The 12,823-nt window shown below is 43.6% G+C and overlaps 1 protein-coding gene across 1 annotated transcript in view; it reads right to left on the bottom strand.

Annotated features, from left to right (window-relative positions):
• Positions 1-238: 238 nt before the first annotated feature.
• Positions 239-12,823, bottom strand: part of LAMC1 (laminin subunit gamma 1) — a 106,224-nt gene continuing 93,639 nt past the window's right edge. Inside the window, exons 22-28 of the mRNA XM_079760546.1 lie at positions 12,541-12,685; positions 11,311-11,460; positions 10,937-11,051; positions 8,540-8,739; positions 7,411-7,569; positions 4,846-4,945; positions 239-3,274 (exon numbers count right to left, since the gene is read on the bottom strand). Coding sequence (XP_079616672.1) covers positions 3,018-3,274; positions 4,846-4,945; positions 7,411-7,569; positions 8,540-8,739; positions 10,937-11,051; positions 11,311-11,460; positions 12,541-12,685 — 1,126 coding nt within the window. The 3' untranslated portion in view covers positions 239-3,017. The remainder of the gene's footprint in view (positions 3,275-4,845; positions 4,946-7,410; positions 7,570-8,539; positions 8,740-10,936; positions 11,052-11,310; positions 11,461-12,540; positions 12,686-12,823) is intronic.

Below are 12,823 nucleotides of genomic sequence, written 5' to 3'. Positions count from 1 at the left end.
AAGCTTGCCAACCTCTGGGCTACACCGAAGTATCCCAATCCGAGAAGGGTAAGAGAAAAAAATGTATACACACACATACACATACACATACACACACACACACACACACACACACACACACACACACACAGAGAGAGAGAGAGGGAGAGAGAGAGAGAGGACTGTTCTTATGAAAATAAGTAAACACCGTTTAACACATCTCACGCCCCCCGCCCCCATACTCAAGACGCACCAAATGTGAAGGGTTACAAATATTCAGATTTTATTATAAATAAAATACTGGTTTTTTAAAACATAAAAATTGCCAAGTGTTGCATTTTATTCACCACCCTGGAGAGCAAGACTGTAGAAATGAAGGCAAACAGCTCAGGTGAAGGCACATGTAAAAGGGCCACAGTTGGAATTAAAAACAGAATCCCAGGGAGCAGCTGTCTCTGCCCCTGTGACACCCAGCATTCCGCAGCAGCCACCCTGTCGATTGTATTGAATTGTAAAATACAGATAACTGGAACTCTACAATGAAACAATGGCTATATTGCAGGGGTGTAATCAAGGTATCGTCTTATAAAGAACTTTTATTTAAAAAATAAAATTCTGCTTACAAATATACCACACAGATGGGGGAGAGAAGAAAAGAAAAAAAGAAGCCAACAACAGAATCAAAATATTTCACTGTTGCCCAAGACTCACCGGAGTGACCCTGACCCAGAGGCTGGATGGAAAGCTACCCTGGCAGTCTATCTCAGGCCTCTTCCTGCAACCTTGACCACAGCGTCTATTAGGAAACGGCCACTTGACCAGAGGAACTAGCTAGGAAACTCTGCTGTGACAACTTGGCAAGGAGCCATGGGTCCTGGGAGAGCAGGAGAGAAGCAAGAGCGAAGGCTTAGGAGTGTGCCACGTGAAGCCACCTCTGGTCGCAAGGGGAGATGGGAAGGGGCAGAACTGAGCTAGGCGGCTCTCCCACTCTATCTGGAGCGCCTCCCTGATGCGCTCTCAGGAATTACGCAATCTCTCCGAAGACTGACCCATCCAGCTCCAACCATTGCAGAACGGGCATCTCTAGCTCATCCCTGGCTAGAGCTATACTGATGTTGAAGCTATCCTTCTGCAAAATGTCCTCACCCCTCCATCCCCTGGCAGCCTGGCATTCCTGCTCTGGAGCAGGCGTGAAGAGCAACACCGTGCTGCCGTTTAGGATCCCCAGGGCTGCAGTGGAACGGGGGGGGGGGGGTGAGGGGGGGGCGAGGGACTGGGATGCTGGCTGCGGCTGGAGGAAAGCAGGCTGATTGATGTTCGCGTGAGAGAATGGGCATGCTGCAAACACAAGGCAAAGAGCGAAGGGATGGACCAGGTACAATCCGGAGAACTGCCGATGGAAGGGGCGGAGGTAATCAGACACATTGTGCCCGGGACGAGGAGAAGTGGAGAGAAGTGAACAGACAGTGCCATTCTAGAAAGAGGACCAAGTATATTTACATAAATTCCTTACTCTATAATCATGATAAACAAAAACAAAAAAAAACATTCACACAAAAATATAAATTTTGAAATAATTAATAGCACCAGTGTGTCAGATAATAGTTTCTTTCCCCCGCTACGCAAAGTACGAAGTTGCATAGTGTTAAAGGCGATATATGAATCTCAAAGGCAGGTTGGTAGGAGGAAGGGGCCGTGTGGCAGGGAATTGTCACACTGTGATCTTAAAAGAAAACCACAGAGCTGAGGATCAAAAGTTGAGAAGCCCACTAGGAAACTCCATGTAAGGGTCTTCCCTCGAAACTTAGAGGGAAGGGTTAGAGTGGGTTTAAAATCACAAAGTGCAGGAACTAGATGGTGTTGGCAGCTGTATGAACTACTGAGGGCAAGTATTTGCCACCTGGATTTGGCAAACACGTGTTTTGAGGAATTCTAGACGATGGGAACGTCAGAAGAAAAAAAAATGAGGCTAAGGATCAAATATGTCATCTCTTCCCAATGGAAGAAAAATGGACACATGGGATCCTGACAACAAAAACTGACCTAAGTTTTATCCCTTCGCTAGAAAAGACGGGGGCTTGTTTTTCTTGTGTTTTGTCAAGATCTTAGGGACCAACTATTCTCTGCCAGATAACAACACTAGTTCCCATACCAACACACTAACACAAAGCTCTAAGAATCAGATTTGGGGGGAAAAAAATAAACAACTTTAGTGGTTATCATATCCCTATTTCTTCTGCATAGATTCCATTGATAGGAATATCAAAGGATGTCTAGTGGCAAGTACAAGCTGCCCATCCAGATTGAAATGATCAGCTGCCCAAGGATCTGAAGAATGTTTATCTTCCTAGTCAATTGTTAACATAGGAGAAGATGTTCGGCCCCATATTCTCCCGGAGACTGTCGTGAACAATTGCATCCTTACCCGGGGATGGCTCAGTGTCCTATACTCAAAGTAGCTAAAGCAAGTGGTGACGGCTCTCGACCTTCTAAAGGACCAATACCTTTGGCACAGGAGGTTTAGTTACTTTTGCTTACGAGGAGGAGGGGCAGGAGACGTGGATGCATTTTCTTTAGCTATAGGCTGGCTATACTGGCCATCACAATGCTACAATGAGCAGCCAAACTTTTCCTTCATAGAAACGAGAGGACTGGGGCGGAGGAGGTTCTGTTGGCACCAGTGAGAAAGGGAGGGCTACTTGCCCAGCCCCGGCACGCAAGGGTTCCCACGAAGTGTGCACGCCACTGGAGGAGGCCTCTGCATGAGGACACGTCCTTGCGCGACTCGGAAGGGAAAGTGTGGGTATGGGAGCGCCGTAAGTGGAAGAGAGACTTTGTTAGATAAAACCCTTGGTTCCCGATTCACGATGTTTCATTTGCTTCTCTTTAAACTTTGTGACTTTTCCTGGTTCAAAAGGACAGCGGTGGCGAGCAGCAGAGAAGTGGGGGTCTGAAAATGTCATCTTTGTGTGGAGGCACGCCCCGGCCTCACAGTGGCTCCCGGCGGGAGGACTGCCTGCCAGCCCTGAAGGAAGGCACTAGGGCTTTTCGATGGACGGGGTGTTGAAGCAGCCGGAGGGTAAGGTCTTCCTGATGTCTTCCAGGTTGTGGATGTCCTTCATGATCTCCTCGATGTCCCTGTTGTAGTCCAGGATGGCAGCCTCCTGCTTCCTGGCTTCATTCTCCAGGTCGGACACTTTCCTGTCTAGATCGCTGACTTTCATTTCGTCTTTGGCTTTGTTCAGGGTGCCTTCAATCTCGTTGAGCTTGTTCAAGTCCACGGTGTCCAGCTGGCCTGTAGAGTCAGAGAGGACCCAGAAGAGAACAGACGCGTTCAGAAAGGATTATGCCTTCACTCCACAAGTACCCCTGGCCTTTTCACAGAGCCCCGCAGCTGCCACTACGAAAAGGCGGCCTGCGAATGGGACTTGTCCTGTCGTGCAAGGGCATCCGCAAGGCAAGCCAAGCACCACGCCGACCCACCCGGCAGGAAGGGGGAGAGTGTATACTGAATACTGGGCTGGATGCATTTTCTGAGAAAATGGTTTTTGTGAAATGTTTCCTAAGTGCCCAGCCTTAGGACCTTAAACCTTGCTGTGGTTTTGTTCTAGACCTTAAACCTTGCTGTGGTTTTGAAGGTCATCTGGTGGCATTTAGTACTTTTTCCATGTAACCTGTGTGTCATTTCAGTGCCCTCTAATATACACAAACCCCTTTGGGCTAGAACCCTGAGCCTCAGCGCTGAGGTTCCAGGGAAGCTGAGCTGGTTCTGGGAGTCATGTCCTGCTCTCAAGAGTTAGACACCACGAGGAGCCCTGTGGGCAATGGCCAGGGCTGAAATGCTGACTCATTTCGGCAAAGCTTCACTTTAAAATCAGCAAGGAAGAGAGGTTCTTTGGAAAGGAACTGCTTCAATAATAAATGGAAGCAGACTTCCACACACAAGTCAGCACTTCATACATGCTGTGCTTGATTAACTGCTCACAAGGCCATGTGACATCAGGGATTCTCAGATGTTAAGTAATTTGCCCAAGTTTGCACAGCTTCTGGGCAACAAAGCAAAGACTCCAACCCAAGTCCGACGAACTTTAAAATCCAGCTCTTTCTTCCACAAAAATCGACCTCTTTTAGCTAACTTTCATTTTCAAACCCATCTGCTAGCACACCATTTATTATTCTTGACATTTGAGACAGATAAAAAATATACCCCCACTCCGCCCAAAAAAACACTGCCAAACTTTAAAGGCTAGGAAATGAATGAATGCCTTGTACAGAGCTGTGCGGACTACAGTTTCCCACTTTATGATGAAGGCCAGTGACAAAGGAGATCTGTCTTATAGGAAGCCTGCTCTCTATCAAGCTGGATGAAAAGAGGGTTCCAGTATGCTTATATTTCCTTGAAAAAAAAATCAAGCCTTTTTTTTCCTTTTGACATATAAGTGTCACCTCATCAGATTCTCCTTCCATCGGCAAATGAAGAGAATTCCAGGCAGTGGCATCACAACCAGTCGAAAGTGTTCTTTTATCGCATCACTGAAATCCTTTACAGACTCTGCCAGCAGGATGAGCTAAAGGACAATCACGGTTCGACTGGATCCTAAACCTCAATCATAAATGAGCCACCCCTGCTGGCAACACATCTCCAAACTTCTGTTGAGTCCTGGGACCACTGTCAGACTCAATACCGAGTCAGATTCTCTGGAAGGACCTTGTACGTACTAACTGAAGTAATACAACCAAAAGTCAAGATTCAGTTCACACAAAATTTGCATCATATATAATGTCTGGTTTTGAATCAACTACATCAGAGCCCAAGAACAGTACAAAGAATTCGGAGATTCCCTCATAGACACTATGGCTACTCACCCAGCTGCTCCAAGAGGCTGTTAATAAGGTTGAGGAGGCTGGAGACGGAGTTCTTGGCCTTTCTGGCATTGATCTCGGCTTCCTGAGCAGCCTGAGAGGCCTGTGGGGGGGAAAGGATAAATGATACACCTGTCCCGACCATATGCTTTCATCTGCTTGAAGCACTTCTTCCCCAATGAGCCAACTAATCTCATTTTCCTAACTCATAAAACCTCAATCTCTCACTGCAGGGCTTTTTTTTTGGTTTGTTTTTTTGGGTGGGGGTCGGGGACGGGTCTATCTTCATGTTGAGGATGTTGCTATTTTTTAATACATATAACAGTCATGAATAGGCACTCAGTATGCCTACACTAATTGTGTTTGTATTTCAAAGATCAACAGTATCTCCTTCTCTCACTCTCTCACTCAAAAACACATGGAGTTATATTCATAATAAAATCCATCAGGCAGAAACAAGTTATTTTTAAAGAATGAGCACAAAAACTACATTTTAGACCTAAAACATGTCTTTCAGGACACTCTTAGGAGCTTGATTATTAGAAATGTCCTATCTTCAGAAAACTTTCATAATCAAGTGACACTCTTCTATAATTGTCTCCCCAACCTGCCATGCACGCGCGCGCGCGCACACACACACACACACACACACATACATACACACACACACACACACACACACACAGGGCCAAAACAATTTACATTTTAAAAATCAACCGAAGATAAATATAATTGGGAAAATTCCAGGAAACATGAATAAATACACTTGTGCATGAGTCACAGGAGTAGGCCAGGGAAGAGGACGTGTCCAAATATCAGAACACAGATGCTCTCAGAAATAAATCTCTCAGGACACAAGCGAGTGGCTGTGAAGTCCCTGCCACATAAATGTTTTTCTTAAGTTTTGGGGTCAAGACAACGTTAAATTTTTGGAAACAATGTCAACATTTTAAAAAGAAAAAGAAAAAAAGCAAGGGGTAAAAACCTTCACATTAATCCCAAATCAATGATTAATCTCTGTGGAAATCACCGTCAGCCGTTCCTCCGGAGCCTTTGCAGGCTGCTCCGTGCACGAAGGACCGAGCTGTGGCCGAGAGCAGTGCTGCTGCCCTGGCCCTGCTGCCCCTTCTGGGAACAACCAGGAGCCTGTGCTCTTTTGGTTAAAAAATACAAACAAACCACCAAGTCACAATACTGGCCCAATGCTGGCTTTTTAGCATTGATAAAAATGTAGATAGGATACTGTATGTGATGGTGCACTGTGCTCCTTAGAAATTATTTACTGAAAGGAACAACAACAAAAAATGGATCTTCTTTCCACCCTTTGAATAGAGTCCAGGCCCTTTTTGGAAGCTTAACAAGAATACAGTCTTCTTGCCCGACCAGCATGGCTCAGTGGTTGAGCGTCGACCTATGAACCAGGAGGTCACGGTTCGATTCCCAGTCAGGGCACATGCCCGGGTTGCAGGCTCGATCCCTAGTAGGGAGCGTGCAGGAGGCAGCCGATCAATGGTTCTCTCTCATCATTGATGTTTCTAGCTCTCTCACTCCCTTCTGAAATCAATAAAAATATATATTTTTTTAAAAAGATAGAAAAAATACAGCCTTCTTCTTCTAACAGGATCTAAAACTAATGTTTCTACAACCAGATTACAGATGAAATCTGGAGACCCTCAATGAGAAACACCTATTTTTACTAGATGTGAATTTCCAGTTGGGCCACACCTTACTACGGAAAATGAAGACAATTCAAAAAAAACAAAAACCAACCATAAAAAAATGCATAAAACAGGGTGTTTGCACAGGGATGCTTCCTGTTATCACTTCCTTAAAGTCTTCTCTACCTAGATGAACTGCCTAGTATTTCTCCTTCCCATCCCAAGGCGAAAATGACCCACAGCCAAGGGCCTGTTTTTTAGCAGGACTGGAAGTGCATAACGAAATGAGTTCACGTCTATCATTCCTGTGACTGTGATCAGATGGAACTGGGAAGGAGTATGTCCACTGTGGCTTCATTAAAGTCTTTCAAAAACTAAATACAGCATCAACCGTTTTTGGTTGGGCTGTGCATTCCCAAGTCAACTTCGTTACAAATGGTGTTATCACACAAAAGGGGAACAATTCAATGGGATGCAAGTTTGGGATGGTTTGCCAGCTTCAAAAAATGTCCTTTTCCACAAGAAGCAGGTTTTTGCCTCAAGGGAGCAAGTGGCTGGGAGAACAAGAGCAGGAAGGAAATTGACTTTTCATTGCATCCTTCTTTGTTCCTTTTTTACTTTATACCCTCTATGAATTATCCATTCAAAAATATAAACACATACTGTGGAATACCCTAAAGCCTCAGATGTGCAAAACAATGTTTTGATTTTAACTGAGAGCAGCTTTGGGACAGGACAATTGTGCAACCACCTGGCAGAACATCCAAATTCTTTGTCTTCTATGTAAGTTACTAACCCAATTCCTGACTAGAAAACACAATGAGAAACGAAAATCCATATGAAAGAGACTCTTTTTTTATGAAATACCCTTCCCTTTCTGCCCATGAGCACCTATGTCAATGTCGCTTACCATCCCCGCCATCATCATATCCTGGTCCGCGTCATCTTGTTTTTTCTTCAGCTCCTTTTCTGCTTCTTGTAGCTGTTTCAACATATTGTTCACCTCATTATCCAGGTCTGTCACTTCTGCAAAAGTCCTTTCAGCTTCTGCCTTGGTGCTGGTAGCATTCTAAGTACAAAAGAAAGAATGGTTAAAAAAACACCCACACCATTAACCTGTCAAATGGATCAAAAATACAATCCAGAAAGAATAGGGCAGTAGTTTATATTGGATGTTGACTTGCATATTGAGTTTATTGTTTATTTTTGTCTTCTACTATTCCCATTGTTAGTTGAGTTCACAGAGCTGGCAAATGCTGAACATTTTAATGGGGCACATTTTCCACCACATCATATTGATTAGGTTCTTTCATTTGGATACATTTTAAATTCAAGGCTGGCCTTGTTCTACTTGGCAGCTCATCATAATGTACAAAAAGACCATAATCCTGAAGCAGGAATATTTCATACAATTCAGTTAAGCGGAAACTGACTGTTCTAAAGAAACTAAAAATGTGTGTGATTCTCAAATATGTAATATTAGAATCAGTACCAATCCTCCTAATAAATCATGTAGATTGACCTGTAGGTAGGAAAAAAGCCAGCCGGACAATGAGTAGAAGAAGCCAGCAATGGCAGCTACAGGAATTCTAAACAGGTGGGGCTTAGGTATGGCCAATATGCTTGAATGAGCAGCTTCAAAGATGTATTGACTTGGCACTCTATACAAGATTGAAAAAAAAGGTCAACTGTCCAGGTCAAAGAACTGTCCTGATTTCAGAAGAGCCTAATTTTTTTTGTAGGAAGGGGCTCTATGGGTCCCTGAAGCCATCTACCTGCTCACAAACTCAGATCCTGCCACTGAGACAGTAGAAATTTTAGTCAAAGACCTTTTCAATGATTCTCCCTCCTAGATCAGAGGAGTTGCCTACTCTAATGCCTCGTAAAAAAAAATAAAAAATGACAAGGTTAGTTTAAGATCATTTTACTGAGGCCAAGGAAACTTTTACCAGGGCTCTTGAGTTTCTGGAAAGAAATAGGAAAATAACTCAAGAAACACATTAGCAAAGACTTTGTTTCGAGAAGAGGCAAACACACACCTTCTGGACAGCGCTGGCGATCCTCTCCGCCTCGTGGGCCTTGTTCTTAGCCTCTGTGGCGTCCGCTGCTGCATTGCCCAGGGCCAGCTGTGCCTCCCTCGTCTTTTCATTGGCTTCAAATATGGTCTGGTTGATGGCGGGGATTCTCCTTAGTGCCTCCTCTGCAGCAGTCTTGTTATCATTCACTCGCTTATCAAAGTCTAAAACAAGTTCAAGGAATGCATTTGAAATAGACACTCAACAAACCAAAGGGAAGCTTTCAGGGAGCTGAGACTGGGTTTTATATTACAAACTAGAGGCCCGATGCACGAAGATTCACGCAAGAATGGGCCTTCTTTCCCCTGGCTGCCGGCACTGCCTTTGCTCAGGCCGGAGCCGACTTTCCGGCTTTGCTCCAGCCCAGAGCCACCTTTCTATCTTTGCTCTGGCCCAGAGCCGCCTTTCCGCCTTCCCACAGGCCCGGAGCGGCTGGGGCGGTGCGGACTGCCCCCGGCCGCTGGGCACCTGTGTATGCAAATTACCCTGCCATATTTTTGGGTTAATTTGCATACTCACTCCTGATTGGCTGGTGGGCATCACGAATGTATGGTTAATTTGCATCTTTCTCTTTTATTAGTGTAGACAAGGAAAGTCAGGGGAGAAAATGAAAGCAGCATGGACTGAAATCTCAGAAGAACAAAGCACACAGCTCTACGCAGGAGAGTCAGAGGAATGAACATCTAGCTCTAGAAGGCAAATTCTTACCTGAGAAGTGTATTTTCAGGCAGAGTGCTGGGCACGCCATCACTACCACCTCAACCAATACTAAAAACTGCAGTTTCCTTGTGTTCACTATGTGCTAGGTGCTGAGTGAAGAGCTTCGTTGTGTCTGTGATGCAGGCATTGTGCCATTTTTATATGTGAGAAAACTGAGGATTAAAGAGGTAGGTAATTTCCCCAAGGGTTCACAGTGAGACGGGGATTGGCGATTCTAACTCAACCCCACTGACAATGGGACCCTACATTCAACCATCCTCGTGTTAAGCATTAGTATTCATAGAGCCTGTGGCTACTTTATCAGAAACAAATCCAGGACTACACAGTGAATTCAGAACGTTTCTTCTTTTAATTTGGGCGAGAAAAGAAAACACAAATATTGAGATGCAACTGGCAGAGAAAATTAAAGGTAATCTCCATTTACCAAGAGAGGTTAGCTAAATAGGCATATCTAGGTTAAGTAAGTGAGCCTACCAAAAAAAGTTTCATTTTTTTTCCCATATTGAAGTATGCAGGAGTGAGATGACATGAGCTCTGTTTTTTTTTTTTTTTCCTTTGAAATACTTCAGAAAAAAAGGAAAGTGAGCCCTGGCTAGATGGCTCAGTTGGAGCGTCGTCCTGTACACCAGAAAGGTTTCAGGTTAGATTCCTTGTCAGGGCACATACCCAGGTTGCGGGTTTGATCACCAGTTGGGGTACATATAGGAGGTAACCAATCGGTGTTTCTCACATTGATGTTTCTCTCTCTTCCCCCAGAAAATAAATAAAAACATATCCTGGGTGAGGATTAAAAAAAAAAAAGGTAAGATGGATATTGGGGGATGAATTAAGTGCAGTAAAAACCATAACTATTGAATATGGATGACAGTATACAGAATTTATTATACTACAATAGTTTCCCCCTTATCTGTGATTTTGCTTTCCACAGTTTCAGTTATCTGCTGTTAATCACAGTCCAAAAATATTAAATAGGGAATTCTATAAACAAACAACTCCTAAGTTTTTCCCAGCCCGCGTGGCTCAGTGGTTCAGCTTTGACCCAGGAACCAAGAGATCACTGGTTCAATTCCTGGTCAGGGCACATGCCCACGTTGCAGGCTTGATCCCAAATAGAGAGCATGCAGGAAGCAGCCGATTGATGATGTTTCTATATCATCAATATTTCTATCTCTCTATCCCTCTCCCTTCCTCTCTCTCTAAAAATCAATAAAAACGTATTAAAAAAAGAAATTTCGAACTATTCTGATGTGAATCATCCCTTTATCCAACCTAGGGTATCATGCCGTATGTGGAATACAGGAAGGTATTTTGAGAGAGACCACATTCAATTCCTTTTAGTACAGTATATTGTTATAATTGTCCTATTTTATTAGTAGTTATTGTTGTTAACCTCCTACTGTGCCTAATTTATAAATCAAACTTTATCATAGGTATGTATATATCTAGGGTTGGGTACTATCTGTGGTTTCAGGCATCCATGGGGGGTGGGGGGTATCTTGAAACATATCCCCCACAGGTAAGTGGGGATAACTATTATTTTTCAAAGAATCGCATGGTTAAAATAAAATAAAAAAGAACTCGCCCTTGTGGAGGAAGCATACAAATTGACCCTGTGACCCTTGTTATCTGACCCTTACATACCTTTCAGGTTGTTGAGAATGTCATTGGCTTCTTGTAAGGTATTTCGTCCCCGTTTAGCAGCTTCTTCTGCAAGAGCCTTGGCAGCATCAGCTCGAGCCAGGAGTTGGTCGGCGGTCTGCAAGCACATGGCCGATCAGAGGCCAAACCAGCCAAGGTGAACCCCCTCTCCCCTAACAGATCAGGCACAGCCAGGCAGCCACCCTGAGACTCGCCAGCACCGAGCAGGCTGGGCCTGGGCATCCCGCACAGGCCCTGCTCTGAGTATGCCATGCTTTGCTGCCTCTGCTACTGGGGTGACATTACAGACACAGCTTACACTTGGATGGTTTCAGATTTTGCCCCAAGGAATGAAGCAACCTGCAAATCAAACCGACCTGCTGTTCGACCTTGCCGCCCTCCAGAAGTTTCTTCACTTCAAACTCCTTCCCTCTCATGTCATCTCTGAGGTCCTCATAATCTTTTAACTTCTGGTCAATCAGACGATCCAGATCCTCAGCTTCCTTCTTTATCTTATTTGCCTCATTCTGTGAGAAGCAAGTAAGACCATTCCATTTTATATCAAACAGATGAAGAGGTAGGCTTAGCTACTCTATAATACTTAATAGGTACTCTTAAAAGAACAGCATAGATCAAAATATGGACCTTATTTTAAAATTGAGGCATACTTTACACGTGGTGAAATGCACAATGTTTAGTTTGATGAATCTAGATAAATATATTTACCTATAACCAACACCCCAATCAGGATACAGAATATTTCCTCCCCAGGAAATTCCCTTGTATCTCTTTCCAGTCAATTTCCACACCCATCTTTCCAATAATGCAGCTGCCACCAGTCTGATTTTTAGTATCATCAATTAGTTTTGCCTATTCTCAAATTTCACATATGTGGAATGATACAGTATACACATATCTGAAGAGATCTAAACCTTTATGATAAAAATAAAGTCGACACTGTGGATGTAAGAAGTGTAATATGATAAATTTTAAGTTTAAAAGTTAATATATATGTGTGTGTATATATATATATATATATATATATATATATATATATATATATATATATACATACATACATACATACTGTATATATACCATTTATCCAGAGCCTGGTATGAGGATTTATGATTAGAGTACAGATGAAGTAAAATACTACTACCAATTCCAAAATATTTTACCTGACTTTGAGCATCCTGATGTAATTTTTTCATTTAAACCATTCTCTTTTATTTCTCTCTCGTTCTCAACCAGGTAGTGCCTGGGAGTGACGATCTAGGTGTACTCTGCTTTAATTAATCCAAATATGTTACCATTTGGATTTATATTAAAGACTTAGGGGTGACTATTCATATCACTAAAGTAGTCTTTGCTATTTAATGTTTATAATCACAGGATTCTTTACCTCAATCAGTTCTATTATGTATCTAAAATAGAACTCGCCTTGGCGGTGAGTCCATGGGTGGACAGTTGTGGGCTGGTCAGAATAGCTCTCACCCCAACTGTGTGTGTGTGTGTGTGTGTGTGTGTGTGTGTGTGTGTGTGTGTAGGGAGGAGTGACACAGCGACAACCAAAGCCCTGTGCACACAGGTTGTCAACCCCATACCTCCAAGGCCCCCGAGTCCACAGGCGACAGCCGGGACACGCTGGCATAGATCTCCACAGCTTTCTCACCGGCCCTTTTGGCCTCCTCGTGCACTCGGGCCGCTTGCTTCTCTAGATCCTGGGAGATGTTCTTCGCTTGTTCATACCTAAGGGACAAGAGATGGGATTTCATGAAAAACTCAGTTGCTTTTGGCATCTTAATATTAAGCGGATTCATTTCCATTTAAATCACTAACAAAAGTATTTCGAAAACCTCAAAGAAAATGCCGCCTTAAACTGCTATT

Source organism: Cnephaeus nilssonii (genome assembly GCF_951640355.1).
Source record: "Cnephaeus nilssonii genome assembly, chromosome: 21".
In the NCBI taxonomy this organism is placed as follows: Eukaryota; Metazoa; Chordata; class Mammalia; order Chiroptera; family Vespertilionidae; genus Cnephaeus; species Cnephaeus nilssonii.
This window is presented reverse-complemented; position numbering and strand designations above follow the sequence as displayed.